This window comes from Somniosus microcephalus, chromosome 5 (genome assembly GCF_052327205.1).
Source record: "Somniosus microcephalus isolate GS21.2 chromosome 5, FLI_Smic_1.0, whole genome shotgun sequence".
Taxonomy (NCBI): domain Eukaryota; kingdom Metazoa; phylum Chordata; class Chondrichthyes; order Squaliformes; family Somniosidae; genus Somniosus; species Somniosus microcephalus.
The window spans coordinates 166,047,295-166,069,150 of NC_140991.1; the positions used below are offsets into that span (position 1 = coordinate 166,047,295).

Genomic DNA, 21,856 nt, shown 5'->3' on the forward strand with positions numbered 1-21,856 from the left:
TTAACCATTTTTAGTGTAAACACCCCCATTCCTTGGCTATAATGAATTCTGGAAACCCGTGCTGGACTACACTGCAGGGCTTCCCTTGATCTGTCCAGGCACTGGAAATGGAATTTGAGAATTCTGATGCTTTGTTCCACAATGATCCTGGTAGCACCCAAGGCTTCATTAAACCTGCTTTTGCCCTCTGTCCATAGATGACATCAGCCAAAGGGAAGCATACGCTCTGGTCTTCTACCAGCCACGCTGTCACATTGCTATAGTTACGCAGTGCAGGTATCCTGGATTTGCTGAGAATAAATGATCATGACTCTTCCCTGGGTAGCATGCATTACCATATGTATTGAGGTGGAGAACGTCATTCACCAGCTGGACATTCAGGGAATTAAATCCCTTCCTGTTGATGAAGTTGATTGGATCAGATGAGACCTTTATAGCCACATGGTGGCATCAATGACACCCTGCACTTGTGGGAATCCAGCCACTGCAAAGAAATTGATATCTCTGCTTTGCTGTCACACCCATGGCACGGTACTGCTGAGCAAGGGGGGACATTTAAAAGAATCTTATTTGTTCTGAAATGACATTTGAATGAGTGAATTCAAGGAACAAACCCATATTTGTTTCCACTCCACTGCCGGCCTGCATGCGAAGTCAGCCAGTGACAAATGTAAATCATGAAATAGAACTGATGGGAAATAGGGGAAAAACTACAAATAAAGATTTAAAAATAAATTCATTTCCTACACCCTGCAAAATTGCAGAGGAAGCGGAATTATGGATAGAATCCATTCAGTAGCATGTTTGATTAGCAAGGTGAAGTGATTGGGGAAAGACTGTTCTCAGTTCTTGTGATTTTCAACAAGTCATTTAGTTTGATTGGTGAGATGAAAATGTTGGCGGTACAATTAAATAAGTTGAACATCTAACAGTGCCACTATCACCAAGGCCCATGTAAACAGGTTTCTGCCACGCCTCCAGCGAGGCTATGGCAGCAGAGCGAGAACAGCTTTGAGGAAATTCCCGGCCATGGTTCCAGATTTTTCATCCTCGTTGCTGGCTTTGCTTTAAAAAAAACAAACGTTTGGTAATTCCATAAGATAAGAAAAAGACAGACACTTCATAAAACTTTATTTTTTTATTGATAATTCTAAGTAGAAGTTTTCAGGCAATATACCGGACGTATGGAGAGACACATATTAAACTCTCAGTGCAAACACTTAGGGCTAGATTTTGTCAATGGAGGCGGGACTGCTGCTTGTCGTGTCAATGTCCCGCCTACATCCTCAACTGACCATTCAGAGGGATTTTCCCCTGATTGAGCTTGTTAAATCCGCCCTGCGGGCTCAGCAGGCCAATTAGGGAAGAAGTTACTGACAGATCACGTCAACGTCAGACGTGCTATCTGTCAAGACTTCTTGAAAGAAGAAATGACAGCGTTTGACAGCTCTGTGAAGCTGTCAAACACTGACATTCTCTTGAGTTTGATTAGTTTTGTGGTGAGGACTGAAAAAACATTGTTAAAAAGTAAATTTCAGATGTCTGATGGATCGGAGGGTCTATCAGCCATTACCTGAAATTGACAAGGTGGATGTCCGCTCTCCCGATCCAGCACGGCTAAAGGCTATAGAAGTCAAAAAAGTAAGTGAACACTTTTTTAAACTTATCACTCACCTTGCATATTTACCACTCCACCCTTGCACCCATCACTCACCTCTACACCTTACTTCCAGGTGCCTCCGACCACCGCAAACCTCCTCCAACCCGGCGGGGTTCTCCGAGATCGGGAAGCTTTCAGCTGTGAAGGTAAAATGGCACTAATCCTTTTTTCTGCCTGTTAACTACCTGTTAACAGGCAGTTAAAAGGATTAAAAGCCTTTCCCGCCTCCAGGAGATGGGACCCGAAGCTGCACATCCTCCCGCCTCCTGGCAAAAGGGCACGGAGGCGGGATGGCCATCCGCCCCCAATTTCTCCAATTTTACGTGCTGTCCCGCCTCCATGCCCGCCTCCTCGGGGCTTGGAAAATCGAGCCCTTAAATTACTACAAAGCAACCCACTAGTTAGTAAAAATGTTCGGTCATGATCATTGCAACATGAGCATGAAGTTTGGTTCACTTACAATATGAAATAAATAAAGTGTAGTAGGAATGCAGTAATTCCTTTAATTGGAAAAAAGATAACATTTTTAGTATCTTATAATACATTGGACATGAAAAATTAATCAAAATTGTTCAAAAGGTGATTATTCAATAATATATATTTATTAATCCACCATGTAATTGAGTATTCTTTAAATCAAGAAAAAAATTAAGGCACAGTGTAAGGTTTACAAATTTCTTGCATGTTGATTTTGGGCATTAAAGGATATGAATTAAGTAATTAAATGGAATCTGTAAAGGTAAAGAAATAAAATCCCAGTTCCTCTCCCTCAAGTAAAAACAAGTATCATCACTGCACTTTGTTATAGCTCAGCTGGCAACAAACGTTTTGCTTTTTTCATGTTCTGAATCACTGGAAAAAAGGAAAAAATGGTTAAGCGATTTTTGTCAATTCAATCACAATAATCTTACAGCAAGAAGCTGAAATATTTCTCTAGAACCGTCCAAAAACATATTATTTTTATGTGATGTGATAATTCCATTTTTCAGTATAGTGGCAGATCAATAATTCGACCACAGCCATGTCCTCAATTTTAAACCTGAAATGACCAAATTCCGAGCTTTTCAATCCTTTCTCATTATGACAAATGTCAGTCTGTTCAGAACTCATTTAACCTTTAGGGGGAGAAATTTCCCCTCTTTGCATCTCCCGTGAGGGGCGCTAATGGGGTGCAAAGGCCTTTTCGCCTGGGCGCGGCGCTGACCGCTCCTCCCGCCATATTCTGTGGGAGGTTAGCGGCGGCGCTACCAGGTTGTGACCTGATCTCATGCACCTGGAAATTGTGACGTCATCTCTGGGTGCATTGCCCCGGTAGTGCCCCTGCACAAAAATTCCCCTTCGCCCCTGTAACGTCCGTGTGTAATTGAGACACGGACTGCAGGAGTTGGTTATAACAGGTGTTTACTGAATGGAGACAAAACTGGAACTACTATACAAAGTTACTGCACAGGCTTATATGCAGGGGTGGTCACTACTGGTACTGCAGTATACAGGGGCTGCAGAATATAGTTCCTTCTTCAAGGTACATACACTACAATTCCTCCCCTTTTAGCTAAACGGTACATAACATTCGATTAATAATTAAATAACATATTTACAATTACAGTTGCTATATACATTAGCTGAAGTTAAGCAATTATAAATTCAGTCTTTGAGGAGGCTTCCTGATTCTGTCCGGATAACGCCTCTTTGGGGTATCAGGTTCTTCTGGCAAAGTTGATTCGGGATCAACGTCGTTGTTTGGTTCGTCTGCTTCCAATATCACCGATTCTGAGGTAGATGCAATTGGTACTTCGGTTTCATCACCAGGTGTATAGGATCGTGGTGTAGATTTGACGTTTTCCAGTGACTCTAGAATCTGGTCAGCATGGCGTCTTACAATGCTCTCTCCAACGTCCACGGTATACATTAGAGGTCCTTGCCGTGTGCAGATCGTTCCTGGCTGCCATTTCTCTGTGCGGTAGTCCCGGGCCAAAACTGGTTGACCTATCTTAAAACTCCTGGTTGGCCTTTCATTCATATTCTAAAACTGCCTGTTCTCCACATCTCTTCTGATGTTTGGCTTAACCAAATCCAAGCGGCATCTTAGTCTTCGATTGAAGAACATCATGGCTGGAGTTTGGTTGGTAACCGCATGTGTCGCATTCCGGTTGGCAAACAAGAAGTTATCCACCTTGTATTGTAGGGGTATGTCTTCATTACATATTGCCTTAATAGCCTTCTTGAATGTTTGAACGAACCTCTCAGCCAATCCATTGGTGGCTGGATGACATGGGGCGGATGTGTAATGCTTAACACCATTGTTTGTTAAGAACCTCCGGAACTCTTCAGACACAAACTGTGGTCCACTGTCGGAGCAAATCTGTTCAGGCAGCCCATTTCTGGTGAATATGGTTCGTAAGACTGTGATAGTTTTTTCTGTGGTGGTTGAGGACATTTTTATTACCTCTGGCCACTTTGAATGTGCATCCACCGCAATTAAAAACATCGAGTCCATAAATGGACCAGCAAAATCAATGTGTACCCTTTGCCATGGAGATGAGGGCCACTCCCATGGATGTAGAGGGGCTTGTGGTGGGGCGTTTTGGACCTTCTGGCATCCTGTACAGCTCTTGGTCATCTCTTCGATTTCTCTATCAATTCCCAGCCACCACACAAACGCTCTGGCTAAGTTTTTCATTATTACCCCTCCCAGATGACCCTCATGAAGCTCATTGAGCACTCTATCCTTCAATTTGGGTGGAATTACTACTCTGGATCCACACATCAAGGTTCCTCGGCACACTGACAGCTGTTCTCTTCTCGGCGAGAATGCTGGCAACAGTGGTTCGCCATGTGCTGGCCATCCGTTCATCGTTAAATCATAGACCCTGGAGAGTGTTGGGTCATTTCGTGTTTCCTTTTCTATGTTTGCATTCGTCACAGGTAGACATTTGACTATGGTCGAGTGGAATATCTCCACAGGATCCACTGCAGGTGCTTCTTCCACCGTCGGCAACGGTAGGCGCAACAATCCATCAGCATTCCCATGCTGTTTAGTTCCTTTGTACTCGATGTCATATTGGTGTGCCCCTAGGAAAAGGGACCACCTCTGTAGCCGTTGTGTTGTCATTATTGGGACGCCCTTCTTAGGGTTGAAAATGGAGACAAGAGGTTGATGATCAGTTAGTAGAGTAAATTTCTGTCCGTGCAGGTAGTGATTGAACTTCTTCACCCCCCACACCAGGCTGAGGGCCTCTCTGTCAATCTGGGCATAGTTACGCTCGGCTGCAGTTAATGAGCGTGACGCAAAAGCTATCGGCCTCTCTGAACCATCAAGGGATTTATGTGACAGTACCGCTCCAACGCCGTAGGGAGACGCATCACACGCCAGTCTTATCGGTAGTGATGGGTTGTAGTGAGCCAATACTTCTCTTGAAGTGATCAGGCCTTTACACTTCTGAAAGGCCCGCTTACATTCATCGCTCCATTTCCATGCTACTCCAGTTTGTAGCAGGGCGTTCAGTGGGTGCAGAATTGTGGACAAATTCGGCAAAAACTTATGGTAGTAATTCACCAATTCGAGGAATGACCTCAGTTGCGACACATTTTCAGGCGCTGGAGCCTTAATAATAATAATTCAACTTTGTCATTGTACAATGAAATGTGATCTTGCAAGCTCCCATGAGTCCAGTACAAATAACATTAACATTAAACGTAAATAGCACCGTCCTGGGAGAAGCAAAGCCGCTGCGTCTGTGCGCGCCGCCATTTCATTTCCACCATTCCTCCTATCTTCAGCCCAACGCCCAGGCCTGCTCACCAGCCGCCCCTCCCGGGGCTCTTTTCATGACCTTCTAACCAACCGCCCCTCCTCGGGGCTCCTTCCATGACCTTCTGCGCCTGGTCTTTCCTGATTGTCACCCCTCCAGGTACTAACCAGGCCTGGCTCTCGCTTAGCTTCAAAGCCTTGCCAGTGACCCTGTCCCTAGTCCCAGGAACAGTTTTGTCAGGGGACTTATGTAACCCCTCTTCATCAATCACGTGGCCACAATACGATATTTGTTTCTTAAAAAACTCGCACTTGGGGCGATTGGCTCGTAGCCCGTGTTCTCTTAGTCTAGTGAGCACCTGCTCTAGGTTGGCAAGGTGTTCACTGTCATTTTCACCTGTCACTAGGATGTCGTCCAAGTAACACTGAGTCCCCGGAATCCCTTGCAGGACTTGTTCCATCGCTCTTTGCCATATAGCCGGAGCTGATGCTACTCCGAATACCAGTCAATTATACTGGTAAAGACCTTTGTGAGTGTTTATCGTGAGATATTTCCTAGAGGATTCTTCAACCTCCATCTGCAAATATGCTTGTGCTAGGTCAATTTTTGTAAAACGTTTCCCTCCAGATAGTGAGGCGAAAATATCTTCTATCCTCGGAAGAGGATACTGTACTGTGTGAAGGACTGGGTTCACAGTCACCTTGAAGTCCCCACAGATGTGAACCTTCCTTGGCTCCTCAGACTTATTGTTTAATGTTTTCTTCATGACAGGAACGATGGGTGTCGCCCACTCGCTCCAGTCTACCTTAGTTAACACACCTGCATTCTCCAGATTCTCCAGCTCTGCCTCGACGGCTGGGCGAATTGCATACGGTACCGGTCTTGCTTTGAAAAACTTGGGAATTGCATTCTCTTCTATTTTTATCGAGGCGGTTATGCCTTTAAGAGTTCCCAGTTCTTGTTGAAATACCTCTTTAGCGTTAGCCAAGACTTTTGACAATCGTCCAGGTGTGACATCGTCATCCTTTTTACCAGCCACCATCAGCGCCTGAATGGAGTGCCAGTCTAAACTTATCTTTCTGATCCATTCACGTCCCAATAACGGTGGTCCACCATCTTGCAGTATGTACAGATACAATTTCTGTATTTCCTTGCCGTTGTATTCGACAGGCACCCTTATTTTCCCTCTGGGGTATACTTTCTGCCCCGTATATGTCTTCAAGACAATGGATGTGTCTTTCAAGGGTATGTGTGAGAATAGCCGCTCGTAGTCTCGTCAATTCATGACGGTCAGGGCTGATCCTGTATCTAATTCCATTTTGACTTGGGACCCTGCTATTGTGAGGGTGACCCAAATGGTTCGGTGATCCTCCTTTGTGATTACGTTGTGTAGTTTGAGACAGCTTAGTCTCTTGTTCGCGGATTCACTATCGCTCTTCTGGTCTTCGGAACTACTGTCCGTCATCTTTTGTACTTTCCTGTACTTTTCCTTAGTAGTCTTTTTGTTGTCGTTAGTCTTCTTCCCGGACCTGCAAACTCGTGCAATGTGTCCCATCTTTCCACATTGCCTGCATGTTTTGTCCTTGGACCAGCAGTCCTTCTGGTCATGGGTTGTTCTGCCGCAGCGATAACATTTTTCAAATCCCCATGTCATTTCATGGGTGCCGTATCCCTGTGGCTTTTGCTGTATTTCCGCAGCTCCCCTTGCTGCTGCTTCGTACGATACTGCCACGCTGAAAGCCTTATCTAGCGTCAGCTCTTTCTCTGAGAGTAACCTCTTCTGGGTTCCTTCACTCAGGAGTCCACAGACAAATTTGTCCTGTAGGGTATCTGCCAGTCCTGCTCCGAACTGGCAGTGCTTTGATAGCTTGCGTAGTTCCGTAAGGTAATCAGCATTGCTCTCATCTTTATGCTGATTTCTCTTGTGGAATTTAAATCTTTCTGCTATCAGCAGCGGTGTAGGATTTAGGTGTTCCTGTAGGATATCAACAATTTCGTTGAAACTCTTCGCCATCGGTTTGACTGGAGTGATCAGGTTCCGCAATAGGCCGTACGTTCTTGCGCCCATTAAGTTTAGTAGTACCGATGCCTTTTTCTCATCAACTACCTCATTTGCCTTGCAATATACTTTGACCCTTTCCACATACGTGGTCCAGTCTTCTATTGCATTATCGAAGGCAGTGATATTGCCAGTCTTCGGCATCTTGGAGATCTAAGATGGCACCTCACGCGCTTTGCCTTCTTCCCCGATTGAACAAAATGGCGCCTCCCGCGCTTTGCCTTCTACCCCGCTGGATTAAGATGGCGCCTGCCGCGCTTTCTGTCTTTTCCGCTGCTGCTAGCGCTGTTGCTGGCGTTTTTATGCCTTGATGGCGACGCCCTATGGTCTTTGCGCACTTCCCCCCCGCGCTGCTGCCAACGCTGCTCTCCACGGTCCCCGTGGCAAACTGCAGCTCCTCGCGGCTTTCTGCGCTTCTAATTTCTTTTATTTTAATTACTGTTCCCGTCGTCAGAGCAGACCCTATGGGACACTTTCCTCCCTCTTCTCGGGTCTGTACGCTGCCCGGCTTCATAGCACTGGCCGCGCCCTGTGTGCTCCACCCTCTGTCTCTCTCTCCTCTTCCCGACAACGCTGCTCTGCCCCATTGAAAAGCCACCCGATCGAACTCTAGCCCGCCGCAGCCCAGGAAGGATCAGTGTACTACCTGCCACCAGCCCGATTAGCTGGAACACCATAGACTGGATAACCAAGCCCAGCTCTCGACAGCCTCTCCTGCAAATCTTCGAATTCGATGAATCAGAGGGCGGTTGCCCACGGTCGACGCCCGTTTCTTCTGTTTGTTTTTTTTTCTTTTTGGATTTCTTCCTTCTGGCTTCGACCTCTAACAACTTCACTTCAGGGATGGATCCCCGTGAGGTGGTGCAGAACTGTAGGTAAGTTTGGATCTGCTCGTCGCCAGTGTAACGTCCGTGTGTAATTGAGACACGGACTGCAGTAATTGGTTATAACAGGTGTTTACTGAATGGAGACAAAACTGGAACTACTATACAAAGTTACTACACAGGCTTATATACAGGGGTGGTCACTACTGGTACTGCAGATACAGGGGCTGCAGAATATTGTTCCTTCTTCAAGGTACATACACTACAGCCCCCTGCAGAGGCGCCGGGCGTTGGCAGTGACTGCTGCAGGGGATGCGAGCAGGACGGCCGGCCGCTAGTGGGGTGGAAGTTAAAGCCGAGGTGCCGAGCGATGGCAGTGACTGCTGCAGGGGATGCGAGCAGAGCGGCCGGCCGCTAGCGGGGTGGAAGTTAAAGCTGAGGTGGCTGGCTGCCCTGAAAAAATGTTGGATTTTTAAAAACTTTTTTTTGCGCCTCCAGACGCAGGGTCTGTGCCGCGATCGGTCAGCCCGGCACTTTGCTGATTGCGCGGCACCCCCGCTCCCCGGTGGTCCAGGTAAGTTTAATAAAAACTGCAGCGTTTGCAGCGTGGGGCCCTTCCCTTTAATTTAGGGACGAGCCCCTGCAACGTGGCAGCACCATGCTTGGCCACTCGTGGCGCTGCTGAACACATTGCCCTGGGTATGGCCCTGGTCATGAACCTCCCCTCCTCTTGTGCTCCAAGAAGGAAGTGGAGAGCTTGATTTAACGCTCCACTTCCCTCTTGGAGCGAAAATGGGAATTTCAGAGAGGCTGGAAGAGGCGCTAGCTTTTCCAGCTTTTCTGATTTAGTGCCCCAAATGGGGCGCGAGGGGAATTTCTCCCCCTTAGAGTCTAGCCTGTATGACGGGCTAGCAGGGTAAATTGGGATAATTCCAAATACATTTGGTTTTGACAAATGTATGCAAATTGTGCAATACTTGTTACACACTTTGCAAAATGGACTGTGATAAAGTAAATTTGTATAACTCACAAAGATAAAGATTACTGTAAGCGATGTTATCGTATGAATGTTTAATGTTCTCTTACCAAATTCCTCTTTGTTATTTTAACACAGATATTAATCATATCGATACATCATGAATCTGTTCTATCATTTTTATTGGTTAAGTCCAACTGGAACATTTTCAGGGAATGTACCTGACGTAATGAATAAGAATTAATGTCTGCATTAAAGTAGCGGAAAATGAATTTGGTAGGAGTGCATTAATGTTCAAACAATACCACTTTTAGCAATTTCTACCCTACAGTATTTAAACATGGGCTCAGATTCACAAGCTCTTATTACTATGCAAACCTGAAACTTTTTGACAGTTTACCTGAAAAACCCAGAACAATTTCGCGAAAAAATTACAATTAATTTTTGCAGACAAATTGCAGAAAATGTTATGTTAGCAAATTGGCAAAAAGTTTTTGAATTGGGACAACAGGATTCAATGGCCGTGAAATTCGACACCTTAGCCCCGGGTGATATGGCTGGTTTCGGAAAAAAAATGGCGGCTGCCTCTCTTCCGCCCACTTCTGACGTGTCCCGCGGCGGCCGCCATTTTGGGCATGTCAGCAGCGCGGTTGTTGCCTGCGCTCGCTGGAGAAATGGTAATGAGGCAGATTTTGACGCCAATCAGTGTGCAATGCTGATGTGACGCACGACCTGCCATTTTCGACGTCGCTGCTCTATTCAACATCCTCTCCAAATGATGAACAGCTGAACAAGCGTTCAGCAGCAGGAAGGATCCCCCACCAGCGCTAGTTAAAGGGATCAGCAACAACTCGCAGCTGATTTGCTTTTTGATTTGGACTGGCTTTGTGTAAGTTTATGCAATTGTTTGGAGCTTTCTACAGCTATTTAAAGTTGATATACCACTTTGGATATTGTTGAGGGAGATGACTTATCAGGGGAAGGCAGCAGCAGCCAACTTCCTGGCACCATGGGTGGTCCTGCTGCACAGGATGGGAGGAAAAAGAGCGGGAGAGCTATAGTGATAGGGGATTCTATTGTAAGGGGAATAGATAGGCATTTCTGCAGCCGCAAACGAAACTCCAGGATGGTATGTTGCCTCCCTGGTGCAAGGGCCAAGGATGTCTTGGGGCGGCTGCAGGGCATTCTGGAGGGGGAGGGTGAACAGCCAGTTGTCATGGTGCATATAGGTACCAACAATATAGGTACAAAATGGGATGAGGTCCTAAAAGCTGAATATAGGGAGTTAGGAGGTAAATTTAAAAATAGGACCTCAAAGGTAGTAATCTCAGGATTGCTACCAGTGCCACGTGCTAGTCAGAGTAGAAATAGAAGGATATTTCAGATGCATATGTGGCTAGAGGAATGGTGCAAGGGGGAGGGATTCAAATTCCTGGGACATTGGAATCGGTTCTGAGGGAGGTGGGACCAGTACAAACTGGACGGTTTGCACCTGGGCAGGACCGGAACAGATATCCTAGGGGGAGTGTTTGCTAGTGCTGTTGGGGAGGATTTAAACTAAAATGGCAGGGGATTGGGAACCTGTGTAAGGAGACAGAGGAAAGGGAAACAAGGATAGAAACAAAAGACAGGAAGGAGAAAAGCAGAAGTGGAAGGCAGAGAAATCAAGGGTGTAAATCAAACAGGACCACAATAAATAAGAATTCTAAAAGGACTAAGAGTGTTAAAAAATCAAGCCTGAAGGCTTTGTGTCTTAATGCGAGGAGCATTCATAATAAGGTGGATGAATTAGCTGCGCAAATAGATGTAAACGGATATGATATAATTGGGATTATGGAGACATGGCTCCAGGGTGACCAATACTGGGAATTCAACATCCAGGAGTATTCAATATCAGGAAGGACAGGAAAAAAGGAAAAAGAGGTGGGGTAGCATTGCTGGTTAAAGAGGAGATTAACACAATAGTAAGGAAGGATATTAGCTCTGATGATGTGGAATCTGTATGGGCAGAGCTGAGAAATACCAAGGGGCAGAAAACGTTATTGGGCATTGTATACAGACCCCCAAACAGTAATGCTGAGGTTGGGGATGGCATTAAGCAGGAAATTAGAGACGCGTGCAATAAGGGCACAGCAGTTATCATGTGTGACTTTAATCTACATATAGATTGGGCTAACCAAATTAGTAACAATACTGTGGAGGAGGAATTCCTAGAGTGTATAGGGGATGGTTTCCTGGACCAATATGTCGAGGAACCAACTAGAGATCAGGCCATCTTAGACTGGGTATTATGTAATGAGAAAGGATTAATCAGCAATGTTGTTGGGCAAGGCCCCTTGGGGAGGAGCGATCCTAATATGATAGAATTCTTCATTAAAATGGAGAGTGAAGTAGTTGACTCAGAGACTAGGGCCCTGAATTTAAATAAAGGAAACTATGATGGTATCAGGCACGAGTTGGCTAAGATGGATTGGGGAGCGTTACTTAAAGGGTTGACAGTGGATAGGCAATGGCAAACATTTAAAGATCGCATGGATGAACTATAGAATTTGTTCATGCCTGTTTGGCATAAAAATAAAACAAAAAAGGTGAGTCAACCGTGGCTAACAAGGGAAATTAGAGATAGCATAAGATTCAAGGAGAGGGCATATAATTTGGCCAGCAAAAGCAGCAAACCTGAGGATTGGGAGCAGTTTAGGATTCAGCAAAGGAGGACAAAGGGAGTAATTAAGAGGGGAAAATAGATTATGAGAGTAAGCTTACAGGGAACATAAAAACTGACTGTAAAAGCTTCCATAGATATGTGAAGAGAAAAAGATTGGTGACGTCAAGCATAGGTCCCTTGCAGTCAGAATCAGGGGAATTTATAATGGGGAACAAAGAAATGGCAGACCAATTAAATACATACTTTGGTTCTGTCTTCACAAAGGAGGACACAAATAACCTCCCAGAGATGTCAGGGAACATAGGGTCTGATGAAAGGGAGGAACTGAAAGAAATCAGTATTTGTAAGGAAATGGTGTTAGGGAAATTGATGGGATTGAAGGCCGATAAATCCCCAGGGCCTGACAATCTACATCCTAGGGCACTTAAGGAAGTGGCCCTAGAAATAGTAGATGCATTGCTGGTCATCTTCCAAAATTCTATAGACTGTGGAACAGTTCCCATGGATTGGAGGATAGCTAATGCAACCCAACTATTTAAAAAGGGTGGTAGAGAGAAAACGGGGAATTATAGACTGGTAAGCCTGACATCGGTAGTGGGGAAAATGCTAGAGTCCATTATAAAAGATGTAATAGCAGAGCACTTGGTGACAGGATCTGACAAAGTCAACATGGATTTACAGAAGGTAAATTGTGCTTGACTAATCTACTGGAATTTTTTGAGAATGTAACTGGTAGAATAGATAAGGGAGAACCAGTGGATGTGGTGTTTTTGGACTTTCAGAAGGCTTTCGATAAGGTCCCGCATAAGAGATTAGCGTGTAAAGTTAAAGCACATGGGATTGGGGGCAAGGTACTGACTTGGATACCACTCAATGTGCAGTTGATGTGTGACCACGCCCAGCACATCATGATGGTGAATGCCCGGTATCCTGACAGCAGTCATGATGCCTTCATCCTGTACTAGTCCGGTGTGCTAGCAATCTTCTAACCACCACGTCGAACCCAAGGGTGGCTGCTCAGAGAGAAGGACTATCCACTCTACAACTAGCTGATCACTCCCCTCTGCAACCCCACCACTCGTGGCCAGCACTCATATAATGACAACCATGCTGCCATGAGGAACCTCATTCGAGCAGACCATCAGGGTTCTAAAGCAACGGTTCCTGTGCTTTGACTCCTGAGGAGCCCTCCAGTACATGCCGGCTCGGCTGTCCCATTTCATGGTGGTCTGCTGCATCCTCCACAACTTGGCCATCATGGGGGCGCAGCCCTTGCCACCATGGGTTCTGGGACCACCTCAGGCGAAGAAGAGGAGGAGGAGGAGGAAGGGAGTAGGCAGGCAGCAGAGCTCCGTTCCGTGAGTGCCTCATCTGAATCCGGTTCCACTGAATGAAACCCCAGATCCCCGCTGCTGCCTGTCAGTCTGGCTGGCTGTTAGGCAGCAGCAAGGGCACTGGCGGAGTGGCAGTGGTGGGAGTAGAAATGCTGTCACCCTGAGAGAGGACAGCAGGTTCTTGCTCCACGGAGCCTCTGCCACTCCCCCGGGGTGGCGCCTCAGCATTCCTAGCCATCTGTTGGAGGATGGATTGCTGGCCTGCTGTAACACCCTGCAAGTCCCCTTCCACACTCGTAAACCCAGCCACGATGGCAGCAGTCAGCTCCTGTGTGGCAGCAAGCTGAGACTGCTTGAGAGCAGTCTGCTCTTTTGTGGCAGCAAGCCGAGACTGCAGGAGAGCTGTCTGAGCTTCCACTGCAGCACTGAGATGTTGGGTCACTTCCACTTGTGCTGCAGTGGAAGCTGCGAGATCGCCCATCAGACCCAGCATCATGGTTGTATCCACAAGTGTCCTAATGGAATTGCCCATCATTTCCATCCTGGAAATCATAGCCTCCAAGCTCCGCACAAGACACCGTGCAGTGTTGGAGCTGGACTCCTCCATGCTCTTTGACACTGACAAGAGGCTCTCTGGCAGGCTTGCTATTACATCAATCATTTCCCTGTGCATGCCCATTATCCTTCTTCTGAAGGCCGCCCATCAAAGTCATCATCTGAGTCCTGTGCAGCAGAACTCGTGCGCGACCTCGCCCTCAGGGGAACTGGCACCTGAGCTACCCTTTCCCCCTGGCCTGGCTGCAGCTCACTCATGCCCAGTGACTCACCAGATGCAGATCCCGCCTCTATACTACCCTCTAAAGTCCCCACAGTACTATTTTCTGAGCTGGTGCCTGGGAGTGTCAGATCAAGTGATGGTGCCTCTTCTTCTCCTTCACTCTCCTCCATAACATTGGGGACAGGCTGTGCTGGTGACAGTTCTTGGGTATCTGAAATGAAAGGCACAAGGTTTGGGTTATGGTGGTGGGAGGGGAGGGGGGAAGCAAGATGTGCATGCTTACACCATCAGCAGCTTGTGAGTGAGAAGAGATTGTGGAACGAGGGGAAGTGGGAAGTGAGAAGAAGGATTAGGTATGAGCATACTGTCATCATCAGCAATGCTTTCAACCTCGCCACTTGTCACGGCCTCAGTGACAGCCCCTCAAATGATCTCCAGCACTGTGTCCTCCAACTCCGTCAGGTTGTGAAGCCGGGCTTCCCCCTCCGCCTGTCTGCTGCTTCTCACGGCTGTTATGTGCCACCTTTGCCTGCAAGAGAAAGGGAAGTTTGTCAGTAAGTGTAGTGCAATGTGTTTGGGTGATGTGCTTGTCATGGTTGAACAGCTAGCAGTGTGTGCAAGGTGAGAGATCTGGGTATGAGTCTTGCAGCAGTGGTAAGTGTGTGAGGGTGAGGTGAAGCTGTGATTATGAGGTATGAGTCGTGATTGCTGGAGATTGTTGGTAGGTGAGTGATGGGGGTGTGGTGCATTGAGCAGTGTGTGAGACTAGTGCTGCAGTTGGTGGGATATGGCATTTGAAGATGCATTCACTCACCTTGACCACTTGTGTGAGGTCATTAAACTTCTTGCAGCACTGGATCCAGGTCCTGGGGAAAACACTTGTGGCATTGACAGCTTTTGCTATCTCCTCCCACGGCCTGCTGGCATGCTGCCTGGAGTAGAGGACATAATATCATCTGTGCACCCTCAGGACCAAGGCCTCCAGTGCTACATCAGAGAACCTCCTTGTCCTCTCTCTTCCCTGTTGGCACATGGCTTCAGAGTGACAAAGAGGCACTTCTGCAACAAACCACCTCCCCTTTAAGTAGTGCAGAGAGCCTAAGCCAAATTTTATTGGCCATTAGACTGTACCTGATATTGGCCCCCCTGTTGAGCCCTAAGCCAATCAGCAGCATGTTTAGCGCTGAGATCAGCGCTCCAATCATTATAATGAGCAGGCAGCACAAATTTTGCGTGCTGCCTGGACCATTTTGAACGGGCGCGAGCACAATATGCTTTGAGCTCCCCGCACCCGTTTTTAAACTTTATCCAATTACATCCCCAGTAATTTCAGAAATTCCCACCAAGGTGCGTCACACTTACAGAGCGGAATATCTTGTGGTTCGTATGTGTAGAGGCGGTTTGAGTACTTCCCTGCGATATCTGCTCTCACAGTGAAAGAAGGATCTGCAGCAAAGCAAAACGCAGAGCAATGAAACCAAGCAACCTTCTTAGTCTTGAATTTAATCGGGGCTGTTTTACTCTGATACTGTACTTGTATTTGGTGCCACAAAAGCAGGAGATTAGCTTTGGTTAAAAATTAAACAGCAAGAAATGTCCAAATGTTGCTGATATGTTGCTATGTGGGATACATTAAACAGAAAACAATGAACATTTCATAGAAGTAGCTCCCCATGAATATTGCTGTTGGGCAAAACTTTGTGGAAAAATATACTTTGTGCATTATTCCATTAGAGATAGCTCTGGCCAATATATGGTCGTATTGCCACTTTATTCGTGCTTTTATTATTCTTTCTGGGTGTTTCTATTTATTACCACTGGCCTTCAGTGACTCTCCTGCTAGATTTCCAATTAGTTTAAATGAGAAACTGGATCAGGGAATGGGTTTGATGTCCAACAAGAAAGCTGATGAAGACTCGAGGCACAAAGACATAAAAATTCCTCTGTGTTGCTTCAAATGTATACAGAGAATGCATATCAGGAAATTGTGCTCTCCCAGCCCATGATTTCCCATCCATTAACTTTAATGGATGTAAGATCACAGGCTGGGAGTGTGCAGTTTCCTGGTATGCGCTCTCGGCATGTGCCAGGTGCAACACAGTGGAGTTTTTACCCCAAAGTTGAAAAATTCTGGTAATAAACCATACATCACTGAAGATACAATGGGGGTGAAATTACTCTGTGCAACAGAGCTAACACGTGTGCTGAATTAATTAATGTGTAGCCATTTGGTACAACAGCAGCAATAGAACAATGAATGTTAATGACAAATTCTTGAATAATATTTTTTGGCTTGTTACTTTATTCATGTTTGCCTTCTGGTCCAAATTGCATTGATCACACTTATTATAAAGGTAGTATTGAGAGTGAGGGGAGAGTCGACAGAAGTCCAGTATGGAGTAGAGCAGGAGACATTGTAAAAGTGGTTCTATCAGCACAAAACCCATGGGTGCAATAGTAAGTCTCACTTCACTGGACATGTTGAAAGAGGAGAAGGAATTCAGTCATCACTAGAGGCTAGCCAGAAATGTCTGAGGCCATAGGAGGAGAATAATCAGAATTGACTACTTTCTCAGACAGCATGTTTACTACTGATGATAGAGCGTAATCCCACCCAGGAGCAATGGGTGAGAAATACAACCTCACTAAGGAAACCATGATGAATTATGTCTTCTCGTGGAAACTCTCCTGCAACCAATAATCAAGATTGATACTGTACTGCCATATGCTCAATTCTAGGAAATGTCAAGCCATTTGGCAAGAACTAGTTCATTATGTAAGTCACAGATACCCTGTTCCAATATGTAAATCAACACCTGCCCCCAGCTTGAGAGGTAGCACAGCACTAAGTCTCCAAGCAACCATTATACTTGAGCTGGGGCAGTTGTTATTATACATACTTTCATTTCACTACAAGTTATAAATGACAGAAAATAGAACACACCACAAAATTTGAGTACATAATAAAATAAATAATAATAAGCAACATGGAATGATATGACTCTTGGATGTTGCCATTATAGAACTGGATGCGGTGGATTCCTCAGCATTAAATGATAAATCTACAAAAAGATCAGACACTAACTTGATTGAGTTTTTTGATGAGGTAACAGAGAGGGTTGATGGGTACCACAGAAGGCAGTTGAGGCCAACTCATTAAATATATTCAAGAAGGAGTTAGATATATTTCTTAAGGCTAAAGGGATCAAGGGATATGGGGAGAAAGCAGGGACAGGATACTAAATTTGGATGAACAGCCATGATCTCATTAAATGGTGGAACAGGCTCGAGGGGCCGAATGGCCTACTCCTGCTCCTATCTTCTATGTTTCTATGTGCAATGCGGTTGATGTGGTGTACATGGACTTCCAAAAGGCGTTTGATAAAGTGCCACATAATAGGCTTGCCAGCAAAGTTGAAGCCCATCGAATAAAAGGGACAGTGGCAGCATGGATACAAAATTGGCTAAGTGACAGGAAACAGAGAGTAGTGGTGAACGGTTGTTTTTTGGACTGGAGGAAGGTATACAGTGGTGTTCCCCAGGGGTCGGTACTAGGACCACTGCTTTTCTTGATATATGTTAATGACTTGGACTTGGGTGTACAGGGCACAATTTCAAAATTTGCACATGACTCAAAACTTGGAAGTATATTGAACAGTGAGGAGGATCGTGATAGACTTCAAGAGGACGTAGACAGGCTGATGGAATGGGATGAAATTTAACACAGAAAAGTGCGAAGTGATACATTTTGGTAGGAAGAACGAGGCGAGAAAATATAAACTAAAGGGTGCAATTCTAAAGGGGTTGCATGAACAGAGAGACCTAAGGGTATATGTACACAAATCGTTGAAGGTGGCAGGGCAGGTTGCGAAAATGGTTAAAAAAGCATACGGAATCCTGGGCTTCATAAATAGAGGCGTAAAGTACAAAAGCAAGGAAGTTATGATGAACCTTTATAAAACACTGGTCGGACCTCAACTGGAGTATTATGTCCAATTCTGGGCATCGCACTTTAGGAAGGATGCCTTAGAGAGGGTGCAGAAAAGATTTACAAGAATGGTTCCAGGGATGAGGGACTTCAGTTACGTGGATAGACTGGAGAAGCTGGGGTTCTCCTTAGAGCAGAGAAGGTTGAGAGGAGATTTGATAGAGGCGTTCAAAATCATGAGGGGTCGAGACAGAGAAGATAGAGCGAAACTGTTCCCATTGGCTGAAGGGTCGAGAACCAGAGGACACAGATTTGAGGTGATTGGCAGAAGAACCAAAGGCGACATGAGGAAAAACATTTTTACGCAGTGGGTGGTTAGGATCTGAAATGTCCTGCCTGAAAGGATGGTGGAGGCAGATTCAATCATGGCTTTCAAAAGGAAATAGGATAAAAATTGCAGGGCTATGAGGAATGTGCAGGGGAGTGGGACTAGCTAAAGGGCTCTTGCAGAGAGCCGACATGGGCTTGATCGGCTGAATGGCCTCCTTCTGTGCTGTAACCATTCTATGATTCTACTTACCAATAAATATTATACGGGGCACATATTTACCATCAAGTGCAAGGTTGTTGTCAGTGGTTTCATGCTTGTAAAATAAAGAACAAGATAATGAACACCTGGAGTGAAATCTTCACTGGTTGAGAATTGTATCAGAATGCAGGAGAGATTAAGAGACAAAAGGGATGATGGTGCAAGGCAAAAGGAGATGGTTATGGGCCTTGCCCTGCACCATCATCCCTTTTGTCTCTTAATCTCTCCTGCCTTCCATCCTATCACAGACCTTCCCTTTTGTTCTTCCCTCCCCTCCCCGCTTTCCCTGCCCCACCACTTGCTTAAAAACCTGTTCCATCTCCAGCTTTTTCCAGTTCTGACGAAGGGTCATCGACCTGAAACGTTAACTCTGTTTCTCTCTCCACAGCTGCTGACTGGCCTGCTGAGTATTTCCAGAATTTTCTGTTTTTATTTCAGCCCTCATAAGACCTCCCCAGGAACCTCTGGGTTATAGTTATTAATAAATATTCCCCTCAAAAATTCTGCCCACCAAACTCATAAATGCAGTTTCTGTTAAGTCTGTGTGTTCCAGTTATATTTAAAGTCAATTACTGACACAGACTACAAGAATAACTTTTCAATAGGTCTTTACTATTCGGAGGTTAGGGCTGTACTACCCAGCAAATTACTACACAGCACTTATATACCGGTGTGGTCACCACCGGTATTACCGTATACAGCAGCCAGAGAAAGTAGTACATCTCTTAAGGTGGAACAGGTTTAAGTTCTCTTAAGGTGGAACAAGTTACATACACCACAATCCTCCCTTTTTAGCTTAACAGTTATATCCCCATTTAACATAACATAATAACATATATACATATACAACTTCATGTAGAAACAGTTCAAAGGTTCAGTCTCTCAGGAGGCCTCCTGATTCGAGTTGGATAACGCCTTTGAGGGGTCTCTGATTCTTGTTGCTGAGGTGACTCCTCTAGTTGGTCTATTATGTCTTGGACATCATCATCAGGTACATTCACTGCCGAGGTAGATGCTTCAGGTTCATTAACTTCTTCCACGGTTGTCTCTGTCGTAACCATGGGTTCGACCCTTGTTCTCGATTCTACCAGTTGGTCAGCATGACGCCGTATTACATTTTTACCAACATCTACCGTGTACATCAGGGGTCCTTGTCTGGCCCGAATTGTTCCGGATTGCCATTTCTCGTTTCCATAGTCCCTGGCCAACACTGGTTGTCCTACCTTGAAACTCCGAGTGGTCTTGTTATTTATATGCTGGAACTGTTTGTTTTCAACTTCCCTCCGCACATTTGGTTTTAACAAGTCCAACCTGGACCGCAACCTCCTGTTATAAAACATCATGGCAGGACTTTGGTTTGTCACTGCATGAGCGGCGTTTCGATATGCCAGTAGAAACTTGTCCACCTTATGTTGTAGTGGAATCTGATCTTCACTCATGGCCTTTATTGCCTTTTTGAATGTTTGTACAAATCTCTCGGCCAACCCATTTGTAGCCGGATGATATGGGGCAGAGGTATAATGTTTCACCCCATTCTTCTTTAAGAATTTTTGGAATTCTTCTGACACGAACTGTGGTCCGTTGTCGGAACATATTTGCTCGGGCAATCTGTTCCTTGCGAATATCGTTCTTAACACCGCAATTGTCTTTTCTGAAGTAGTGGTAGTCATCTTGATCACTTCTGGCCATTTAGAATGTGCGTCCACCGCAATTAGAAACATGGGGTCCATGAATGGACCAGCAAAGTCAATATGTACGCGTTGCCATGGGGCTGAAGGCCATTCCCATGGATGCAGCGGTGCAATCGGAGGTGCATTTTGCACTTTTTGGCACCCTGAGCAGCTTTTCGTCAGCTCCTCTATCTGTTGGTCGATACCCGGCCACCACACATAAGCACTAGCAAGGCTTTTCATCTTGTCTCCCCCCAGATGACCTTCATGCAGTTCCTTTAGAACTCTTTCCCTTAACTTAGGAGGAATAATCACTCTCGTTCCATACATCAATGTTCCTTGACAGACGGACAGCTGGTCTCGTCTTGCCGAGAATGCCGGTAACAGAGAATCACCATGTGCTGGCCATCCCTTCACTGTCACCTCGTAGACTCGGGACAGTGTTGGGTCATTCCTGGTTTCTCTTTCAATACTTGCATTGGTGACTGGTAAACACTCGATGATGGTCGAGTGAAATAACTCAACAGGGTCAACCTTCGTTGTCTCCTCTTCTTCAGGTAGTGGCAGGCGCGACAGCCCATCAGCATTACCATGCTGCTTTGTACCTTTGAATTCTATCTGATATTGATGTGCCCCTAGGAAAAGGGACCATCTCTGGAGTCTCTGTGCTGTCATCACCGACACACCCTTCTTAGGGTTAAAAATGGATACCAGCGGCTGATGGTCTGTCAGAAGCGTAAACTTTTGGCCCTGCAGGTAATGATTAAACTTCTTTACTCCCCACACAAGGCTGAGAGCCTCCCTATCTATCTGAGCATAGTTGCGCTCAGCAGAGGTCAATGATCTGGATGCGAACGCGACTGGCCTCTCCGTGCCATTTGGCAACTTGTGTGAGAGTACTGCCCCAATACCATATGGAGAAGCATCACAAGCCAAACGAATAGGCAGTGTTGGGTTGAAGTGAGCCAACACTTCCTCTGAGGTTATCAATTCCTTGCTTTTGCGAAAGGCCTTCTTACAGTCCTCGCTCCACTCCCATGGTACTCCCTTCTGCAAAAGAGCGTTCAGCGGGTGCAGTACCGTGGATAAATTTGGCAGAAACTTATGGTAATAGTTAATCAATCCTTGGAACGACCTCAACTGAGATACATTAACCGGAGCGGGAGCCTTCACAACCGCTTCAATCTTGTCAGGAGACTTATGAAGTCCCTCCTGGTCAATGACATGGCCACAGTACGAGATCCGCTTCTGAAAGAACTCACATTTCTGCCGATTAACTCGAAGTCCATATTCTTTCAATCTGATGAGCACCAGTTCCAAATTTGCAAGGTGTTCCTCGTCACCATCTCCTGTAATCAGAATGTCGTCCAGGTAACATTGTGTGCCTGGAATTCCCTGTAATACCTGCTCCATGGCCCTCTGCCAAATTGCTGGAGCTGATGCCACTCCAAAAACCAGTCTATTATACCGGTACAAGCCTCTATGCGTGTTGATCGTGAGGTACTGGTGTGACTCTTCCTCAACTTCCATCTGTAAGTACGCCTGCGCCAGGTCTATCTTGGTGAAGTGTTTCCCGCCCGACAATGAAGCGAAGATATCCTCAATCCGCGGAAGCGGATAC

At 45.8% G+C, this 21,856-nt stretch overlaps 1 protein-coding gene across 1 annotated transcript in view; it reads right to left on the reverse strand.

Moving 5' to 3' along the window:
• Positions 1 to 2,149: 2,149 nt before the first annotated feature.
• Positions 2,150 to 21,856, reverse strand: part of LOC147117429 (anterior gradient protein 3-like) — a 57,063-nt gene continuing 37,356 nt past the window's right edge. Inside the window, exons 5-7 of the mRNA XM_085987136.1 lie at positions 18,557 to 18,620; positions 15,411 to 15,494; positions 2,150 to 2,512 (exon numbers count right to left, since the gene is read on the reverse strand). Of these exons, the coding sequence (XP_085843262.1) occupies positions 2,463 to 2,512; positions 15,411 to 15,494; positions 18,557 to 18,620 (198 nt within the window). The 3' untranslated portion in view covers positions 2,150 to 2,462. The remainder of the gene's footprint in view (positions 2,513 to 15,410; positions 15,495 to 18,556; positions 18,621 to 21,856) is intronic.